The sequence below is a fragment of the Corella eumyota genome, chromosome 3 (assembly GCF_963082875.1).
Source record: "Corella eumyota chromosome 3, kaCorEumy4.1, whole genome shotgun sequence".
Lineage (NCBI taxonomy): Eukaryota > Metazoa > Chordata > Ascidiacea > Phlebobranchia > Corellidae > Corella > Corella eumyota.
In genome coordinates, this window is record NC_137492.1 from 395248 (window position 1) to 418257 (window position 23010).

The 23010-nt window shown below is 31.3% G+C and overlaps 3 protein-coding genes across 3 annotated transcripts; 2 read left to right on the plus strand and 1 right to left on the minus strand.

Moving 5' to 3' along the window:
• The first annotated feature begins 132 nt into the window (after positions 1 to 132).
• LOC145745221 (uncharacterized) lies at positions 133 to 5294 on the plus strand. Its single transcript, XM_082563227.1, has 2 exons — positions 133 to 4239; positions 4852 to 5294. The coding sequence occupies exon 1, from the start codon at positions 676 to 678 to the stop codon at positions 3634 to 3636; it is 2961 nt and encodes a 986-aa protein (XP_082419353.1). The 5' UTR covers positions 133 to 675; the 3' UTR covers positions 3637 to 4239; positions 4852 to 5294.
• Positions 5295 to 14697: 9403 nt separating this feature from the next.
• Positions 14698 to 16577, plus strand: LOC145745666 (lysosomal acid glucosylceramidase-like). The gene has a single exon (XM_082563801.1). The coding sequence runs from the start codon at positions 14790 to 14792 to the stop codon at positions 16317 to 16319; it is 1530 nt and encodes a 509-aa protein (XP_082419927.1). The 5' UTR covers positions 14698 to 14789; the 3' UTR covers positions 16320 to 16577.
• Positions 15833 to 22990, minus strand: LOC145745664 (ATP-dependent RNA helicase SUPV3L1, mitochondrial-like). The gene is given in 17 exon segments (XM_082563799.1): positions 15833 to 16359; positions 16626 to 16695; positions 16759 to 16865; positions 17139 to 17351; positions 17885 to 18081; positions 18677 to 18805; positions 19426 to 19516; positions 19869 to 19993; positions 20318 to 20467; positions 20908 to 21079; positions 21146 to 21218; positions 21221 to 21318; positions 21400 to 21510; positions 21579 to 21683; positions 22046 to 22133; positions 22378 to 22507; positions 22862 to 22990. Coding segments are annotated over 16 exon segments (1926 nt in total). The 5' UTR covers positions 22946 to 22990; the 3' UTR covers positions 15833 to 16359; positions 16626 to 16642.
• Between the last annotated feature and the right edge of the window lie 20 nt (positions 22991 to 23010).

A 23010-nucleotide genomic window follows, 5' to 3' on the forward strand; every position in this document is an offset into this window, starting at 1 on the left:
AATTTGGGTTTGAGTGAGAATAAAATATATTGGGTTTGTACATTAGTCAAGCTGATCGATAACAATATACAGTTTGCATTTTTAGTGAAGTTAGCTGATAATTTAGAATATTTTTTATTTTATTTTGGTTTTTCGCGCATTGATAAAAGTAAATAATAAATACGATATACAATTAATATTACATTAATGCGACGGGAAAAAATGACAAAATCAATTTAATGATTTAAAACATGCCAAAAGTATTAATGTTTACATAAAGATTTTAAGTATGTTATGGCATGGCCACCAAACCCAAATATGTTTATACTTAACTGGGTTTTCAGTGCCATGACACCACAATAATTAAAAGCAAATTTAATTTTAAAGCTGCCTCCAAGTTAAAAAAAACTTGAATTAGGCAAAAAGAATATTGGTTGCTATGACAATCAGCAAAATTTATGCCAATAAATAAAAGACATCGTAGAATTGCCTTCGTCCATATATCTTATAAATACCTAAGTAATAGGTCTGCATGCAAGCAAAAATTCAAAACCAAATCAAATTAACAAATCTGACTTAGCTTGAAATGCTTTTTACTATAATAAACATTTTTACCAAGATTAGGGTTTTTATTCAGATAAAAAACTTTTAATTATTACATATTAAAGAATAAATTTAACAGGTAATAACATAACAATGGCTACAGAAGATGAAATTGTTAAAGAACTTGAACTAATTTGTGACAAAAATGGAAAAGAAAAATTTCCAAAACAATCTGCAAAACTTTTCCATAAACTTGGTTTAATTTACAAAACTGAAGGTCAGGCTGACAAAATCAAATTAATTCAAAGTGCAGCTTTACTGAATGCAGCTATTGTTAGAAAACCTGAAAATGTGGAGGAAATTAAACAAGATCTTCGTCAATTTTGCTCTGAATTACTTAAAGTTGCAAAGGCAGCAAACCAAGAAGCAGATTTGATTAAATATTCTAGAATAATTAAAAGGAATGTTGTAGAAATGAGAAACGAGGTTAATAAAAAACTTGAAACAATTTCCAAAATTCCTGAAAACATATCCAAAAAGAAATTTCCAAAACTTAAAAGTGAAAAAGTTAAAGTTATTCGCAACCTGCAGAATACAATAAGTGAAGGTTATACAAAGATTATGAAACTTCTTGCTTGGTTTTGTGAAGAAATATTGGGAAATCCCCCATGTGAATATGCTTTAGTGGGACTTGGATCACTTGCACGAAGGGAAATAACTCCTTACTCTGATTTTGAAAATGTCATAGTTTTGGATGACAAAGTTGAAGATATGCCAGAAAAGGATCAGGAAAAAATAAAGGAATACTTCAGATGGTTTGTTGTAATCTTTCAAGTTATTTTAATTAATCTTGGAGAAACTATTCTTCCTGCTGTTAATATTCCAAGTTTAAATTGTGGAGATCCAACTAAATTTAACTTTTATGATGCAGTTACACCTCTCGGCATTTTCTTTGATGGAATGATGCCACATGCTTGTAAATCTCCACTAGGAAGACAAGTTGAAACAGAAAACAAACCATTTATACTTGAACTAATTCAAACTGTTAGCAAAATGGCAAGTTTTGTTGGGTTAGATGAAGATATTAAAAATGGTTACCACTTGGCCGATATGTTGATGACATCATGTTTTGTTGCTGGCAGTGAACAATTATACCAACTATTTAAGAAAAGTGTCTCAAATGAAATCTCTTTGTTGGATCAAAAAGAGTTTGAATCATCAGTTAAAAACCAAATAACTGAAAACCAGGAAGATTTTAATGTTATGGCACAACTTTACAAATTACAAGAGAATACCAATCTCAACATAAAAAGATTGGTTTACAGAACCTCAACTTTATTTGTTTCAGCAATCGGTAAATTAAATGGCATTAAAGAATCCTGCTGCTTTGATATTATGGAAAGTCTTATTCAAGATAATAAATTAACTAAAGAAGTTGGTTGCAATCTGAAATTTGCCATCGCTGTTGCATGTGAGACAAGATTAAGAGTTTACATGGATAGGAAATCTCAGGACGACATGGTTCAACAATCAGAAATAAAAAAGAAACTTATAGATAACACAGTTGGAATAAAAAGTCTTATAGAATACTTTTTAATAATTTATGAATTTCAAAAAAACATATTTAAACCAGAGAAAATAAAACAACCGATAAGGTATTTAATTCCAGCAATTAGTCTTCGGTTACAAACTTATGAATATGCTAAAGAATGGGCAGAAAAACACATCTGCTCCAAAATTCATCCTCAAGATTCATCCTGCTCCAAAATTTATCCTAAAAAAATGTTGGATTCCATTAAAAAAAACTACTTTAATTGGAGAAAAAAAACAAAAAAAAAAACAAGAGAAAAAAAAAAGCCTCCTAAAGGAGAAAAACAAACACCACTCGCAATTTCCCAACAAATTGATGATGATCCAACAAAGATTAATAATGTTGCTTATCTTTTTTATTGGATTGGATTGTGCAAATATGAGCTCCATCAAAATAAAGAAGCATTATCTGATCTTGAAATTTCACTTGAAATGTTTAAACAAATTGAGGAAGATCCAACTAAGAAAAGTATTGTTGCTAATCATCATTATCAGATTGGAAAGTGCAAATATGAGCTCGATCAACATAAAGAAGCATTATCTGATCTTGAAATCTCACTTACAATCTCTAAACAAATTGATGACAATCCAACTAAAAACTTGGGTGTTGCTGGTTGCTATTATGTAATTGGTAAGTGCAAATTTGGGCTCAGTCAATATGAAGAAGCATTATCTAATTTCCAAACCTCACTTAAAATCTACCAACGAATTAATGATAATCCAACTAAGAGCAGTGATGTTGCTCCCAATCATAAACAAATTACTGATAATCCAATAAGCATTTATGTTGCTAATTGTCATTATTCCATTGGATTAAGCAAGTATAAGCTCGGTCAATATAAAGAAGCATTATCTGATCTCCAAACCTCACTTGAAATCTACCAAAATATTGGTGCCTATCCAACTAAGAGCATCACTATCGCTGAAACTTATAAAGTAATTGGAAAGTGTAACTATCAGCTCCGTCAATACAAAGAAGCATTATTTGATTTTCAAACCTCACTTAAAATCCACCAACAAATTGATGACTATCCTACTAAAAGCAGTGTTGTTGTTAACGATCATTATTGGATTGGAAAGTGTAACTATCAGCTTTGTCAATACAAAGAAGCATTATTTGATTTCCAAACTGCTCTTAAAATCCACCAACAAATTGATGACTATCCAACTAAAAGCAGTGAAGTTGTTAACGATCATTATTGGATTGGAAAGTGTAACTATCAGCTCCGCCAATACACAGAAGCATTATCTGATCTTCAAACCTCACTCAAAATCCACCAACAAATTGATGACTATCCAACTAAAAGCAGTGATGTTGTTAACGATCATTATTGGATTGGAAAGTGCAAACATAAGCTCAGTCAATATAAAGAAGCAATATCAAACTTCGAAATCTCACTTACAAAACTCCAACAAATTGATGAGGATTCTGCTAAAAACAAAACCATTATGAAATGCCACGATTGGATAGGAAAGTGTGCTGCAATGCCTTTTATTCAGCAGTTTGTCGTCAAAAAGTTATAACTTTGGAAGCTGTTAATATAAAGTAGAAATGCACAGATACTACATTAAAACTTTAGTGTTTTAACCCCTTCTTCGATACAAAACAACATAATACAAAATAGGTCATTTTGAAAATAATTCAAATTTCTTATATTTAAAATGGAAAAGTTAATTTTTTGGCAGTTTTTTACTGTTTAAATCGAAAAAGCTGTTAACTTAAACACCTTCACAATAATGCGTTGTTTTTTTTAATTTTTTTGCAAAATGTTTTGAATATCTTTTATTGTTTCCCCTAATAATTCGCAAATTTAATTACAATTTTTTTTTGTATTATATTTTATTAGTTTTGTATTATTTTGAATTAATGTTTAAGGTATTCTTACAAATGTTAAACTTTATAACCAATAATATTTTGTACATATTTGCTTTTAATTAATGTTAATTTTGCATTTTAGGAATCTAGGTTTTAATATAAATTAATTAAAACATGTAAACTGTTAAGAAAACATGTAAAACCATGACAACAAAGTCAAACAAAACCATGACAACAAGGTCAAACGAAACCATGACAACAACTGGAAAAAACAAAATAAATTTGGAAAATTTGAATATACAGTTACCAAGGTATTTACAAATTGATTTGTTAAACTAACTACAAACAGGACTTAAAAATTAATTTTTGTAAATAAGTGATAAAGAGTTATACCATAGTGTAGAAATAATTGTTTGAAGTAGTTATGTTGTTTTTAACATTTGTATTGCACTCAGTTGTCTTATTTTTTTACAGGTCCAAAGTTTAAATTGACCCCTAATATAAAGTCAGTGTCGTTTAAGTGTTGACTTTGTAATTTTTAATCACAATTGTATATCGTGTTTGTTTTTAAGTGATTAGAGATTAAAAATTATTATTTGCCATCAAAAAAATTAGTTAAATTTTCTCTTAATATTTAACACAAAACTGGTACAGAATTAAAACAAACACTTTTCTATAAAGTTAACTTTTAAAACCTATAATTTAGTCACATATATTATTATATTACTTTATTTGAATGAATTCAGCCACATTTACACTTACTTTAATTAAAGCCAAACGTTAAATTGTCAATCCCACTCCACATGGTTATCAACCTGGTAGTTTAGATATAACCACCATATTAAATTAAACTTTACAATTTGGCCTAAAAAGTAATATTTTAAATCTTACCTTAAATGTAAAGTTGATATTTTTCCAAACAGGGTCCAAGCTGAACTGGAGTTAACCGGAACATGGAAACAAAGAAAAGTGAATTTAAAACAATAAGGTTATAACCTTGAGCTCATCGGCGAGGATAAACTATATTTTTTCGACCACAAACAGAAGACCTTCGTTGCCATGACAACTGAGCTACAGAAGGGACTCGATGAGGGCACGATCAGAGTTTGAGTTTTTTCTGTAATTTTGATAAAAGTTTTTTATTCGATTTTGATTTATCCTTAATTTAAAGTTTAATCAATAACTAAGAAATAGAGAAACTGAATCCAGCATAACATGTACTGCTCTTATGTGGATATTTGGTGTTTTATATAAATCTATTAATCGCTATGCATCTAATCATATATTTTATATCACATAATCTTTTAAATATTCATCATTAAAAGTGTAATTAAGTGTGTGTTAATATTAATCAAGAACAAAAGACTAATGCAATTATAAAATAAATGCAATCATTAATAAAATAAAATCTAAAAACATTGTTGTGTTCAATTTTATAGAAAAAAGTTGAGTTAGTTTAATAGAACTTAACAACAAAAAAACTAGCCAAACCAAAAAATCTGGCATCTTTTTTAATGGTTTGAATTTCATAAACTGTTTGAAGCATAAAGTTAACAAAAAGCTTAATATTGGCACTGAATATAAATCATTTAAGGCTAGTGTTCCATAGTCAAACAAATTGAAAAGCTTGCCTCGAGTATTTTTATTGTGTATTGTTCAATAGGTAAGGCAGGGCTATATTGTGTTTATTTTAAGTTTTTTGATGTATGTGAGTTGGTTAGTAACGCTATAGTCTATTGTTCCTTTTGTAAGGTTTGTTTTATCAAGTATATTTGGTAACGCTCAAATGGATTGTTCGTTGTATATTTGGTAACGCTCAAATGGATTGTTCGTTGTATATTTGGTAACGCTCAAATGGATTTTTTGTTGTATATTTGGTAACGCTCAAATGGATTGTTCGTTGTATATTTGGTAACGCTCAAATGGATTGTTCGTTGTATATTTGGTAACGCTCAAATGGATTGTTCGTTGTATATTTGGTAACGCTCAAATGGATTGTTCGTTGTATATTTGGTAACGCTCAAATGGATTGTTCGTTGTATATTTGGTAACGCTCAAATGGATTGTTCGTTGTATATTTGGTAACGCTCAAATGGATTGTTCGTTGTATATTTGGTAACGCTCAAATGGATTGTTCGTTGTATATTTGGTAACGCTCAAATGGATTGTTCGTTGTATATTTGGTAACGCTCAAATGGATTGTTCGTTGTATATTTGGTAACGCTCAAATGGATTGTTCGTTGTATATTTGGTAACGCTCAAATGGATTGTTCGTTGTATATTTGGTAACGCTCAAATGGATTGTTCGTTGTATATTTGGTAACGCTCAAATGGATTGTTCGTTGTATATTTGGTAACGCTTAAATGGATTGTTTGTCGTATATTTGGTAACGCTCAAATGGATTGTTCGTTGTATATTTGGTAACGCTCAAATGGATTGTTCGTTGTATATTTGGTAACGCTCAAATGGATTGTTCGTTGTATATTTGGTAACGCTCAAATGGATTTTTTGTTGTATATTTGGAACGCTCAAATGGATTGTTCGTTGTATATTTGGTAACGCTCAAATGGATTGTTCGTTGTATATTTGGTAACGCTCAAATGGATTGTTCGTTGTATATTTGGTAACGCTTAAATGGATTGTTCGTTGTATATTTGGTAACGCTCAAATGGATTTTTTGTTGTATATTTGGAACGCTCAAATGGATTGTTCGTTGTATATTTGGTAACGCTCAAATGGATTGTTCGTTGTATATTTGGTAACGCTCAAATGGATTTTTTGTTGTATATTTGGTAACGCTCAAATGGATTGTTCGTTGTATATTTGGTAACGCTCAAATGGATTTTTTGTTGTATATTTGGAACGCTTAAATGGATTGTTCGTTGTATATTTGGTAACGCTATTTTTTTGTATTCTTTATTTTGGTTTTTCGCGCATTGATAAAAGTAAATAATAAATACGATATACAATTAATATTACAACAATGCGACGGGAAAAAATGACAAAATCAATTCATGTGCCTATTATACAGTGACTTGCTCTTTTAATTTGAGGCTACACCTTTATTGTTAGTCTGCTTTTGTATGTTTGTCATAGGTATCAGGGAACGAAATAACGGGTTGCTATTCGCTAAAAGCGAATCGTTCTTTAAAATTACCGAATCGTTTTTTACAAATATATTAGAATAAGCGAATCGTTTTTTACAAATATATTAGAATTAGCGAATCGTTTTTTACAAATATATTAGAAATAGCGAATCAACCAAAAAAAGATCAGGCGATAATAATACTTTTGTGTATATTTGTGTATTGTTACGATCTATTTTTAACCGGTTTCACACTAATTTAATTATATTAACATAATCCTGCGTGAATGTAGGTTACTATAGGGCATTTAATAACAATAACTTTCCATGTTTTGGCAATGCGTAAACTTCACCTCAGGGTTCGTTAGTTGTTGCGCAATTTTTTAAATACACGGTCTTGAAATAATCAAAAATGTCTCGTTTTTTGTGCGAAAAATTATTAACGATTGTTTAACAATACGTTACATTTTAAAAATGCCACGCAACGAGTCAAGTGTTACAAAAAAAAATAAGATTATGACTTGTACCTTATTATTTCTCTAAAAATGCGACCTTATTTTTAGCGAACCGTTTTTTAAACCTTAGTTCGTACCTTGGGTACACACCGTTACTTGATATATTAACTTCGATTACGGATGTACCGTTAATAAAACCGTGAACTTCGATAAAAATAAATCATTTCTTGAATACGAATGTATCGGAAGTTACTAAGAGCGTTATATTTATTTTTGTATTTCAAACTAAAATGAAGACGGCCAGTTGCATGAATCACGTTTTATCAAAGATATAAAAAAATATTTCAGATATTAAATTTAATTTACGCGAAGAAGCTAGATGTTTTAGGCAGCTTAAAAATATGGTATACTTCCAGACGTTAAAACTATCTAAGCCTGGTTATTAAGTAAATGTAGGTTTTTTTTGTTTTTTTTCGCACATTGATAAAAGTAAATAATAAATACGATATACAATTAATATTACAACAATGCGACGGGAAAAAATGACAAAATCAATTTAATAATTTGAAACATGCCAAAAGTATTAATGTTTACATAAAGATTTTAAGTATGTTATGACATGGTCACCAAACCCAAAAGGTTAATGTTATGCCTACGCAAAAGTGATTTTAAAAATACTACTGCCGGCACTATTAAACTTAAGAGTGCATATAATCGAACATACCGTTATGGCTTAATAAGAAGCAAATAAAAACCAAAAATTGCGCCACATTTATCACATTTTTTATTTTGTTGCGCCACTGTTTACGATGTAAGTATATGAGTTACCCGGTTGTTACAATAGATACAATTTATTAAATTAACATGTCCATCTACTTATCAAAGTCAAGTTTCGAGTAAACTTCTTTATTATAACGACTAATTCGTTTTTGTAGCGCATTTCTGTTAAAAAACAACGTTTTTTAAATCGTTAAATGAACCATAAAACTCCTATATTTAAAACATTTTTGGTACTAACGTACTTTAAATAACGGAAGCACAATGTAAAGAAGGTTAATAGGTTCGTTTACGATTTTTAAATTTAACTTAAAAGTTGATTTTAACAAAAAAGTCAACTTCGTTAATCAACGATTTAAGACCCGTTCACACGGCGTACGCAACGCAATGTAAGACTTCGCAACCATTTAAACGTAAGATTTCGTAAAGTTTTGTAGCTGAAGCGAAATTTAGGCAAGATTTCGTAAGCGGCATACTTTTATTTGATATTTTTTACAAAAATTTCAAAATAAATCCCCAGAACAACGCAACTTTACCCTGTAGTGTGAACAGGCCTTTTTTGGTTTTTCGCGCATTAATGACAGTGAATAATGACAGTGAATAACACAACCCAGTATAACGCATTAACGGTTGGGTGCCCACCTTTGATGTTTGCTATATAACAAAGTTGAGGTAGATAAATTATTTTTACAAAAATAAAGACACAGAATAATATTCTGTTTATAATATTCGCTAAAGGCAAATTAACTTAATTAAAATAGCATAGGTGGGTATACTAGACAAGCTGATTATTTAAAATAATATGCAGGTTTCCTTTATAGTGAAGTTAGCTGTTTTAGAATATGTTTATACCTAATGTTTTTTTAGTGACACTGCCAAGATGCCACATTAATTAAATGCAAAATCAATAATAAAATCATAGCCAGACTAGGTAACCAAGTAAAATACTTCTGTAAAAGCTTGTTAAAAGCTGCTAACAATTTAAGGATTTAAGTAAATATTGACTGAAGGCCAAATTTATTAAAAAATGTAATTAATGTTAAATTAGAAACACTAATTATCACTATCAATTACTATATCTTGTTTTTACAATAATGGTCAAACCTAAATGTGAATAAAAATTCAAATCTAAATAAAACTTACAAATCTAACTTAGCTTTAAATGCAATTATTTTTACACCAAGTTACAGATTATTCAGATTATATATTTAATATTTGTTTAATACCAGAATAATTTAACAGATCATTACATAACAATGGAAACAGAGGATGAAATTGTTAAAGAACTTAAAAAAATTTGTTACAAAAATGGAAAAGAAAAACCTGAAAAACAATCTGAATTTGCAAAACTTTTCCATAAACTTGGTTTAATTTACAAAACTGAAGGTTTACAACAGGCTGACAAAATTAAATTAATTCAAAGTGCAGCTTTACTAAATGCAGCTATTGTTAGAATACCTGAAAATGTGGAAGAAATTAAACAAGATCTTCGTCAATTTTGCTCTGAATTACTTAAAGTTGCAAATGCAGCAAACCAAGAAGCAGATTTAATTAAATATTCTGAAATAATTAAAAAGGATGTTAAAGAAATGAGAAATGAGGTTAATAATATACTTAAAACCATTTTTCAGATTTCAAATGAAGACATATCTAACGAGGAATTTATTATTCTTAAGGGAAAAAAAGTTAAAGTTATTTGCAACCTACAAGATATTATAAGTAGAGATTATACAAAGATTATGAAACGTCTTGCTGGGTTTTGCGAGGAAATAATGGGAAATCCCCAATGTGAATATGCTTTAGTGGGACTTGGATCACTTTCAAGAAGGGAAATAACTCCTTACTCTGATTTTGAAAATATCATAGTTTTGGATGACACTGTTACAGACTTGTTCGAAATTAGGCAAGAGGAAATAATGGAATACTTCAAATGGTTTGCTGTGATCTTTCAAGTTATTTTGATTAATCTTCGAGAAACTAACATATCCAGAGTTCAAATTCCAAGTTTAAACAGTGAAGATCCAAATAAATTTAACTTTTACGATGCTGTTACACCCCTAGGCATTGCCTTTGATGGAATGATGCCACATGCTTGTAAATTTCCACTAGGGTGGCAAAATAAAACAAAAAACAGACCATTTACACTTGAACTAATTCAAACTGTTAGCAAAATGGCAAGTTTTGTTGGGTTAGATGAAGATATTAAAAATGGTTACCACTTGGCCGATATGTTGATGACGCCATGTTTTGTTGCTGGCAGTCAAAAAATATATCAACAATTTAAGAAAAGTGTCTCATATAAAATCTCTTTGTTGGATCAAAAAGAGTTTGAATCATCAGTTAAAAACCAAATAACTGAAAACCAGGAAGATTTTAATGTTATAACACAACTTTACAATTTACAAAAGAAAATCAATCTTAACATAAAAAAAATGGTTTACAGAAGTTCAACTTTATTTGTTTCAGCAATCGGAAAACTTCATGGCATTAAAAAATCTAGTTGCTTTGATATTATAGAAAGTCTTATTCAAGATAATAAATTAACTAGAAAAGTTGGTTGTGATCTTAAATTTGCCATCGCTGTTGCATGTGAGACAAGATTAAGAGTTTACATGGATAGGAAATCTCAAGATGACATGGTTCAACAATCAGAAATAAAAAAAGAATTTGTAGATAACACAGTTGGAATAAAAAGTCTTTTGGAATACTTTTTAATAATTCATCAATTTCAAAAAAACATATTTAAACCAGAGAAAATAAAACAACCAGTAACATATTTAATTCCAGCAATTAGTCTACGATTACGAACTTATGAATATGCTATAGAATGGGCAGAAAAACACATCTGCTCCGAAATTCATCCTCAAAATTCATCCTGCTCCAAAATTCATCCTAAAAAAATGTTGGATTCCATTAAAACTACTTCGATTGTTAAGCCTCCTAAAGGAGAAAAACATAGACCACTTGCAATTTTCCAACAAATTGATGATGATCCAACAAAGATTGTTAATGTTGTTTATCTTTGTTATTGGATTGGATTGTGCAAATATGAGCTCGATCAATATGAAAAAGCAATATCTGATTTCCAAACTTCACTTGAAATCTACCAACAAATTAATGATGATCCAACCAAGAGCAGTATTTTTGCCAATCATCAATATCAGATTGGAAAGTGCAAACTTGAGCTCGATCAAAATAAAGAAGCATTATCTCATCTCCAAACTTCACTTGAAATCTCTAAACAAATTGATGACAATCCAACTAAAAACTGGGATGTTGCTGGTTGCTATTATTTAATTGGACATTGTCAACATAAGCTCAATCAATATAAAGAAGCAATATCTGATTTCCAAACTTCACTTAAAATATACAAACAAATTGATGACAATCCAACTAAGAGCAGTGATGTTACTCCCAATCATAAACAAATTACTGATAATTCAATAAGCATTTATGTTGCTAATTGTCATTATTTCATTGGATTAAGCAAGTATAAGCTCGGTCAATTAAAGAATATCTCATCTTCAAAGAAGCATTATCTCATCTTCGAAGAAGCAATATCTCATCTTCAAACTTCACTTAAAACCAACCAAAATATTGATGATTATCCAAATAGGAGAATCAATATTGCTAAAACTTATAATGTAATTGGAGTGTGCAAATATGAGCTTAGTCACAAAGAAGAAGCATTATCTTATTTCCAAAAATCACTTGAAATCCACCAACAAATTGATGACGATCCAACTAAAAGCTATAATGTTGCTAATCGTCAATATTGGATTGGAAAATGTGAATATGAGCTCAGTCAATATAAAGAAGCATTATCTGATTTCCAAACTTCACTTGAAATCTACCAACAAATTGATGACAATCCAACTAAGAGCAGTGATGTTGCTGAGTGTCATTATTGGATTGGAAAATGTGAATATGAGCTCAGTCAATATGGATGTGCATTATGGAATTTCCAAAAATCACTTGAAATTCACCAACGAATTGATAACAGTCCAACTAAGAGCAAGATTGTTGCTGATCTACAAAAATGGATCAAAATGTGCAATGACTACTTGATATTAATATAAAGAATTAAAGAAGCATTAACTAATTTCCAAACTTTTTTAAATTTACTGTCAACTACGAAAAAATGATTTTATTTACAAATTTTTGAATTTTAAAATTGGTTATGGCATCTACACGAGTTTCACATTTTTATGATTAACTTTATTTCGGTTCAAAAGCTAATTTTCAACTTTTATAACATTATTACAATTTTCAACTTGTTTTTCGTAAATGATATTTACTTTTATAAGATTGCTTATACGCTTAGTTGTTAAATAAACAAAATTATCAATAAGTAAACGTTGAATATATATCAACTTACAGAAGACCAATCATAATAACTCAAAACTATTTTTAAATAAACTTTTTAAAATAAAAACGTAATAATTACTAACCACGTGGTAAATATTCCGTTGTGTCAATACCGGGACTTCCCCTAACTTATTGTACAACAACGATCATAACTTATTGTCCACTTTTTCAACTAAACATAACCAATACTAACTGGTAAAAACTGCAACAAGCACAGCTCTTTATTTATAACAACTAGCTCTATTTAGTCTATAAAAAAAAAACGCAAGACATCCACCAAAAAAACCCAGCGGCGACCTTAAGACAACGACGGGCAAAAGTCTAAGCTCTATAACCAACTAGCTTTAAGCTTTGTAACCAACTAGCTTCACTCAGTATATAACAAACAAAAGTAACTATACACACAACTAGCGCAAGACATCTAACAAAAAACCTAGCTAGGGACCTAACTACTAAAAGTGACAAAAGCGCTAAAACTATCTAAAAACCTAGCGAGGGATAACTGCCATGACGGACTAAAGCTTTAAAACTGTGCCAAAATTCATGGGAAAACAGTTCCTGCCATAGCATAGGTGATCCGATATTCAAAAAAGCGAACAGTCGATCAAAGCCATCGGCCTAAAGGCACTACAAGCTGATCAGACGCGCTTATGAAACTGTGGATTAATCATTTCATGATCAATCCTTGGTACGAGTTTATTCGGGTTTATCAAGGTCAAGACATTGCAATACAGCAGCTGCTTTATTCATGTAAGGTTTATGCGTTCGGACCGGTCAAGCAACCTTAAAGCAATTAAAGACGGTCTAACAACAAAACAATAAACTGCGCGATTTTATTAATCAACGACCACGTCGTCATTTGCCGCAGTAAAACGCCTCTAACCAGTTTACATGATGCCTGCAACACGATGTCAACGACCAACAAAAGGACCAAACCTAAACATTGATTATACTTATAAACTCGTACCTATTTTATTGCCCTTCTTCGTAAACATAATTATCTTATTTTTGGGTATAAAAGCCCATTGTTTTTACTGTTATAAAAAAAAAAGACTCTTGCAAACAGACCTTACGTCAGACGCGTTCGTCTACCTTTTTGGTAGACGAACAACCACAGTTGTCGTTATTATGTTAGTTGAAACATTGTAACTATAGCACGAATGTAGTTTTATTAATTAGTATTTCGACGCAGTTTTTACGTAGTTATTAAGTTATGCCCGTGTTATATCTTTCGTTGTACGTTAAATATAATATGTGAAACAATCAAATTACTTACGTCATATTTTTATAACTCAGACAAAAGTTTACTATTTATTATAATTCCAGATTTAACCAACAAACTTAAAATATTAAATAACTAAATTCAAATAGTCAGATTCATCATAAGACTTCAGTAATGAAGGCTATGGTAGAATCTGTGGTGACCCCAAATCAACAATAAACAATTAACCTAACCAATAATCAATATATAACTACATAAACACTAGCTAGAATTAAATAACCCCTACAAAACCAATGAATATCCACGTACGGAGAAGTGCTTGGCCTCCCATTGTCGTTGGGAGGCCTCCCATTTAAACTTCACCAACTGTTAGTTCAACATCAAAATCTTGAGGCTAGGTTAAGCCTAAAATAAAGCTATTTGTGGTCCTTTGTAAAAATCTAAGTTAAGCTTAAGCCTAACTTAAAGCTTCGGTTATGACCTTGCTTAGCCTAGGCAAACATTTATTTTGAAGTACAATTTTTTCGATTTTTGTAATAAAAGTAATACTAATTTTTTTTTAACTTTATTGAAATAGTTTTTGACTAAATTTTGATTAAAAGTTAACGTTAATAAACTAATATTTGAATTATTATTTATGTCACATCATTTCATTAACTTTTGGAAACATGTTAAATTTGCGAAAAGCGACGGAATTACCCAAACAATTGCAAAAAAAGATTTAAAATTATTAAACTTAATCTCAAATATAATAAAATATATTATAACAAAAAAGCTAAGATTACCTTAATTTTACTTAAAAAATATGTTAAATAAAAAATAAATTAAAAGTTTTTTTAGACAGTTGAAATTATTTTTTTAATAAATCCGCCGTTTCAATCCGCAATTTGTTTTATTTTCGTTATTATATAACTGCTGTTGTATCAACGTTATTTTTGTTTTAGCTTCAAAAAATGATTATTCTCTACTTAGTTGTTGGCCTCATTCATTTAACATTGGCCAACTTTGTGCCATGTATGCAAAGAAAATACGACTCGGGAATTGTTTGTGTTTGCAACTCGACATATTGCGACACTGTTTTAACTAACCTACCCGTTCCATATCAATCCGTTTCAATCTATACCTCTACTAAAAGTGGGCAGCGCTTTAATTTAACGATTGAACATGTTTCTAATACAACATATAGGGACGAAAACCGAGTAATTATTGATGTCAATGACCGACAAAGATATCAAACTTTAACTGGGTTTGGTGGAGCAGCTACTGACGCGGCAACAATTAATATTTTATCGTTAAGTAAGAAAACACAGGACCAATTACTGAACACTTATTTTAGCAAAACTGGGATTGAATATAACATGATAAGGGTTCCAATGGCAAGTTGTGATTACTCTACAAGGGAATACACCTATCTTGACACCCCTAATGATTTTAATTTAACAACTTTTGCACTTGCTAAAGAAGATCTTCAATATAAGATTCCGGTGATTAAAAGAATTTTGGAAATTGCATCAAAAAATATTTTATTTTACGGAAGCCCGTGGTCTGCCCCGGCTTGGTTAAAAACAAACGAAAACCTGGTTGGAAAGGGGTCAATAAAAGGTCAAGCTGGGGATAAATATCATAAAACTTGGGCCAAGTACTTTACAAGGTTTTTTGACGAGTACGCAAAACATGGAATCAAATTCTGGGGGGTCACGGCACAAAATGAACCCTCGAATGGGGAGTTAGTGAGCAGTAAATGGCAAGGGACTGGGTTCACAGCAAAAACACAAGCAGACTTTATAAAACTCGATCTAGGACCAACTTTAGTTGACCAAGGGTACCAAGATATTAAACTCATGATACTCGATGACCAGCGATTATTTTTACCAAGTTTTCCTGACACAGTTCTATCCGACCCCGAAGCAAAGAAATATGTGTCGGGGATAGGGGTCCACTGGTACTGGAATTGGTTAATGGGGCCAGGATGTTTAACAGACACCCATAATATGTTCCCAGACACCTTTATACTAGCAACTGAAGCTTGTAATAAAGACACCCCTGGCCCAAACCTTGGGGATTGGGCAAATGGTGAGAAGTACAGCAATGACGTTCTCGATAATCTCAACAACTGGTCAGTAGGTTGGGTTGATTGGAACATGGTTTTGAACCTGCAGGGGGGTCCAAATTGGGCACAGAATTATGACGATAGCCCAATTATTGTCAATTCCACAGCAGATGAATTTTACAAACAACCGATGTTTTACCATCTTGGCCATTTCAGTAAATTCCTGCCTCAAAGTTCTTATCGCATTTTGTCAAACGCTCAAAAACCAACGGCACTTAAATTTGTTGCGGCAAAGAACAACAACGAGTTTGTCCTCGTTGTGTTAAACCAATCTGAGGATAAAGTCCCTGTAACCGTGGTGACTAATGATCAATACTCATTCAATAGCACGATGGAACCGAGATCAATCAAAACTTTTTCTTGGTCTTTATAAAAAGTTTCTTGGGGAAAATCAAGTTTATAAAATTATAATTCTAAAAATCAAAATGTTTTTCTTCAAATTGGCCATTAAGTTAAATTTTCTAATGTTGTTTGCTATTCAATTTGATGTGCAATGGAAAACTATTATCGCAAGTATATTATTATAATTTTCTATTAGAGTCATATTCTGTTTGAAATATTGTGTGCTGATTTATATTTTTGTATAATCCCAGCTACCTGATTATTTGTAAATTTTGTAATTGAAAATGAATTGTGCACTGTGATTTTGAGTTTAATAAATATAACAAAAACAATTTACCATGTTTAGTATAAAAGTTATTCTCCTATAGTAAAGTCCATGCATAGATTATCGTTGGTGTAACTGGACTCTAAAAAGATAAAAAATTTATTAAAAAATTTAAGTAATTTCATTAAAAATGGCATTTTTTTACCCTTTTTCCTATGTTCAGAGTTGATAGATTTTAAAGTTAGTTTGTCAACTTTTGTTTTCATTTTTCTCACTGAGTTTCGATCAATGAAGGTCTGAGGGAATCTAAAACTAAAATAACACAAGCATATTAATAGTGGCATAAAAGGTTAACAATGCCAGTTCATATTCCCAAGTAACTTACAAAAGACACTTAAGATTTAACTAATGTTAATTTATTAAATGGTCGACAGTTTAATTGTCATATTAAGTGAAAAATCTTAACTAAAATTTGTGTACCACGAACAGAAGTTAGATTTATGTTAAAGCCCTTAAAATGGACAAGCTTGTAATTTAGCAACTAAGCTCTAATAGTAGCAAAAAATTTAACAAAATATCAATTACCTGAGCCACATATATAGTTGAAGACAAGAATGAAGATTCTCCAAATATTTAACCCCGTTATTATCAACAGCTCCACCTGGCGGCCAGTTAAACATCGATTTAAGATCAGCTCCCCACACGGGGGATCCAAGTGCATGCTTGGTGGCAAAATAAATTAAAATTTTGAGGACAAAGTCGTTCTTTGTTGAAATTGGGCTCAAGCAAAAGAAGTACCTTCAAAATTTTAAATAAATTTGTCAAAAATGAATTAAAAAGTAAAACACCAAAAAGTTGTTACAAAATCAGAGCAACAATATAAATACTAAACAATTTTGGTAATTGTAATATAGAATGGCAGCGTGGTGAGTAGTAAGAACACCTACTACACCACATGAGGCCCTGGGTTCGAACCCCACTTCTTTTATGGTGTAGCGCCCTTGAGTAAGGCGCTATAAATGGTATAAACTCCTGCTGAGCCAGCACTTAGTCAGCAGCATAATTATTGGGTAATTATGATCTATAATATCTTAAACTGCCACAGGAAACTTGAGACTGGGTTGGAGTAACTGATGTTACGCCATGTTTGGATTATGCAGTTGACCTTCCCACATCGAGGATAAATATATATACAAAAAAATGGTTGCAACTCTCAACTAATATTTGCTTGTAATAATTTACACACACAACAAAAAAGGCAATTTTATTGTTGTTGTTGGCCTATTCATAAAGTTTCATTTTATATAAATTAAATTTAAAACCAAACTTACATGTCTCTGAGCTTGAGGTTAATATGTTCAATAACTTCAGAAATCTTTAAAAAATCTCTCAACGAACACAAAAAATATAAATTCTCGTCCAATTTACAACTTTCTATAAAAGTCTTTGTGATTGTTGGGAGGTTTCGAGTTTTAAGAAGTTGAGATAGATCCTGGACCATCTCAAAAGTGGGATTTAACCCAACAACCTGTGTGGAAAAATATTTTAAGATTTCAATAAAATTTTTAAATGAAAAAAATAAATCTTGATCTATAAAGTTTGCTTAGCCAAATTAACTGGTTTAAACCCCACTAAAAAAGCTGCATTTTTACACATTTTGCCGCTAAAATTAAAACTTTGTCATAACAGGGTGAAAACAACAATTTTCCTGCACACTACCAACAACAGTTTTTTTTACTTTGTTTACAGCCCCTTACACCTATAAATTGTACACAAATACTTATAAATATATTATTTTTTTTTGTATATATATCTTTATCCTTGATGTGGGAAAGAATGCGCAACTTAAACATAGAGTAACATCAGTTACTCCGACCCAGTCTCGAGTTGCCTGTGGCAGTTTATGATATTATAGATTATAATTGCCCGATTATTATGCTGCTGATTAAGTGCTGGCTCAGCAGGAGTTTATACCGTTTATAGCACTTCACTTAAGGGCGCTACAGCTTGAGATCAGTGGGGATTGAACCCACGACCTCATGGTAGTGTAGCAAGAGTTCTTATCACTACACCACACTGCCGGTAAATTATCTAAAGCTTTGTTATGTTGATACTACACTTACCTCAATATCAGGAGCTTTAAATCTTAACAACTGGTGAAGATCAGATTGAAGTTTTGTATGCATAGTTGTTACCTCCCCATCTTCATATTTTGAACCAAACCTACCAGCTCTGCCTGAGATTTGCAAAGCCTAAAAAGATGTTAATAAGTTTAACAAAGTAATGTGAGGCCCCTCTAAAAAGAATTAAAAGTAATAAATATATATATTTATTTTTATGTTTATTTATTTTTGATGTAAAAGGGCGACTTATCGGCTTAAACATAGAAAAGCATCAGTTACCCTGACCCAGTCTTGAGTTTCCTGTGGCAGTTTGGGATATTATAAATAATGATTACCCGATAATTATGCTGCTGATTAAGTGTTGGCTCAGCAGGAGTTCATACCGCTTATAGCGCCTTACTCAAGGGCGCTACAGCATAAGAGCAGTGGGGGTCGAATCAAAGACCCAATATAGTAAAGTCAAGTGTTCTGACCACTACACCACGCTGCCGGTTAAATGTATGGGGCTCAAACCTTGTCAAATGAAAAACTGAAAGTGCACACTTTGCACGTATTTAACAGTATCTGTATATGTCAACTAATATGTGCAGACATAACCTTTGTACTTTGGCTGTTTGTTCAGACTCTTACCTGACCACGTCTGCAATAATGCACTATTTACTTGATCCAGTTTACAACACTTATTACACTGATTGTACATAGTCTATTAAGGGGGACCCTTGTGAAATATTTTTATAATACGAACTTACATGGGAAGGTGTAAGAGGTAGATCTTGTAATCTTCCGTTCTTGTCACGAGTTGGTTTCGTTAAAGTTGTAAAAATAATTCGTTGAATATTTCTGAAAAGAATATAAAAAATGCTTAAAGCAATTGCATTGTCAGATGATAGTTTTATTAGATTGTCGTTATTTACCACTTTATACAACATATCAACAGCACAATTCAAGGATCCAAAGACAATAAATATTGGGTTTGGTGACCATGCCATCACTTACTTAAAATCTTTGTGTAAACATTAATATTTATGGCATGTTTTAAATCATTAAATTATCTTTGTCTGTTCTTCCGTTATTGTAAATATTTTTATTACTTTTATTAATGCTCGAAAAAACTTAAATATAATAAATAAATGAAAAATATGACTGCAGTTGGACCTTGAGTTTTAGCTAATTTAAGTTAAGGACAACTTACAAGTTTAAACCCATTCCAATAGCATCGGTGGTGACCAGAATCGAGCAAGAATTATCGGTTTCATTGAACTTTTTAGCTTGCTCTATTTTGGTTTGTGGAGGTAGACTTCCATATATAATTGCTGACTAAAAATTAACAAAATAATAAAAACATTGCGTTAAACCTGGCAGTGCTAGAACACTTTCTACATTACATGAGGTCCTGGGTTTGATCCCCACTGCTCTCATGCTATAGCACTCTTAAGTAAGGCGCTATAAACGGTGCGAACTCCTGCTAAGCCAGCACTTAATCAGCAGCATAATTACCGGGCAATTATAATCTATAATATTTCAAACTATCACAGTCAACTTGAGACTGGGTCGGAGTAACTGATGTTAATCTATGTTAAGGTCGTAAAGTCGACTTTCCCACATCAAAAATAAATAAATTGTCCTTAAATTTTAAATTACCTCAATGTTTTTATGTTCAAGTTGTTGTTTAATTTTATAAATCTGTTTCTTGTTGAAACAAATCAAACAATCTCCTTGTTTCAGGTTGTTTAGAGAACCTACTGCATGTTTTTTCACTTTCAACTTTCCCAACCTTGTGTATCTTTTAACCTGAACCCACATGAAAAATTAAATTTTAAAGTAAGACCAGGTTTTATAAGTAATAAATTATAGGCCCAAAATCTAGATAAAAGTTTAATAGCTGCAGGTTAAATATTATGCAGCAGCATAATTGTAGGGCAATTACAATTGAAAATATCCTAAACTGCTAAAGGCAACTTGAGACTGGGTCGGAGTAACTGATGTTATTCTATTTTTTTGGCATGCATTCGACCTTTTTTCATCGAAGATAAAGATATTTGATCTCTCCACATCGAGGATAAATAAAAAGATTAAACAACTTTAGGTTAGTTTTTAAAGAATATATATATATATAGGTTGAAAAGTTGTAATTAAAATAATAAATATTTTTTAAAAAAGAAATTGACCAAAAAAAGTTAAATATTTAAAACCCAAACAGGGGATAAATTTTAACCCAAAAGAGGACAAACCTCAAGTTGATCCCCGCACTCCTCCACCAATCTTTCCACGACCTTGAGTGATCTTTCTTCCCCACTAAGGTGGATCTCAGGGGAGTTAAGTCCGAGGATAGCTCGGGTCCAAGCCCACCCCCGTTCCGGGTCACTTAACATCTGAACCTCATCGATCACCCCAACATCATATCTGTGATATCATAATGAGTCTTAATTTATCCTCGATATAAAAAAATAAACGTTAAAAATTTTTTACCTTTGTTTAAGGTTCGTCATCTCAATTGTACAAGCAACCTTTGTTGACACCTCCTCATTTGACACTTGACCTACACTTGACACTTGACCCCTTGATCTCTGACCTTGATACAAACTTCACGGGCGAGTAAGCGCAGAGGACTACAAAACACAGCACTCTCTACTGCCATGAATCTAGAAGTGGACAAAATTAAAATGTTAAAAACTAAAATGAAATAAATTAAATATTTATTTATTTTAATACCAAAACACAACCTTTGTAGAGCAGCATGAGTTTTTCCACTGTTTGTTGGTCCCACATGGAATATAAACTTTCTTTTAATCGACCGAGCTTCTGGGTACCACAAAGAGGGAGTAGAGAGGTCTCTGCAGAAGAACATAATGTTTAATTAGTAATTAATAGCTCTGCATTGATTAGTTTTAAATATACTTACACTAATTGTTTAATTTTGAGTCCAATTTTGTTCTTAGGTTTCACATCTGATAACAGAGGTAGTAATTCTTTGAGTTGACATTCCTTTGTATTTATTCCATTTAATCTGCATCAAATATTTATAAAAATTTGACAAAAGTCAATCTACAGGTTGTGGTAAAGACTTATTTTTATCGTATTTATTTATTTTCGATGTGGAAAGGATGACTTTTTAGACTTAACATAGAGTAACATTAGTTACTCCAATCCAGTCTCGAGTTGCTTGTGGCAGTTTGGAATATTATAGATTATAATTGCCCGATAATTAAGCTGCTGATTAAGTGCTGGCTCAGCAGGAGTTCATATCGCTGATAGCACCTTACTCAAGGGCACTAAACCAAATAATTGGGGAATAAACCTAGGACTTCATAAAGTAAATCCAAGTTAAAGTAAAAATCCAAAGATTGTAACAATATAATGTTAACTTACACTTGATGAACTTTTAATGATAACGCCGATGATTCTGTCTTAAAGAATAAACTCCAGAATGTTTCAAGTAAATTGTCTGATTTCAAGTCTAAAAAATATTGAATAAATTATTTGTAACTAATCATAGCTTGCCCTACAGATGACTTAATTGTTGTAATATGGTCACAACTCTCAACTAATATTTGTTAGCGATAATTTACCCATGCACCGCAAACTTAAGTTGCTTTTATTTTAAAGCCCTATAAATTGAACATACGTATATATACATATTCAGCCACTAAGCATCAGTATGTATAGATTTCTCTAAGTTTAGGTTATTATTGACCACCAACCTATCCCATGTTGAGAGGCTTCTTTTTTTACTTTCTTGTTTGTTATAAAGTTTGTGAAAATCTGGTTAGCTAATACTGGATGAACTTTCTTCTTAAATAAAACTTGGGTTTGCTTTTTGTTGGAAAAATCCTGGAAAAAGAATAATGTTTTTTATTCGCCAGCGTGGTATAGTGGTTAGAACACTTGACACCCTACTTTCAAGGCAAAACTTTCAAGGCAAAATACCTTGGGAAAGGTGCTACAAACGGTATAAACTTCTGTTGCTTCAGCACTTAATCAGCAGCAAAATTATTGATTAATTATATTCAATAATATCCCAAACTGTTAAAGGCAACTTGAGACTGGGTCGGAGTAACAAATATTACTCTATGTTTAAGTCGTGATGTCGACCTTCCCACATCGATGATAAATAAATTAAAGAAATAGTAATAATACAAGTACCACATATCAAACAGATTACTAAAGTTTTAAACAACAATTTACCTTTTGTTTCGAGTATTTTCGTATGTTGCAAATATTTCTCAGAAGAAGATTTTCAAATTGTTTCACCGAACAACATCTCTTCATATTACATTCAAATATTACCTAATTTTAAACCATTTTTGGGCCTACATCTGTGAAAAATAATGAAC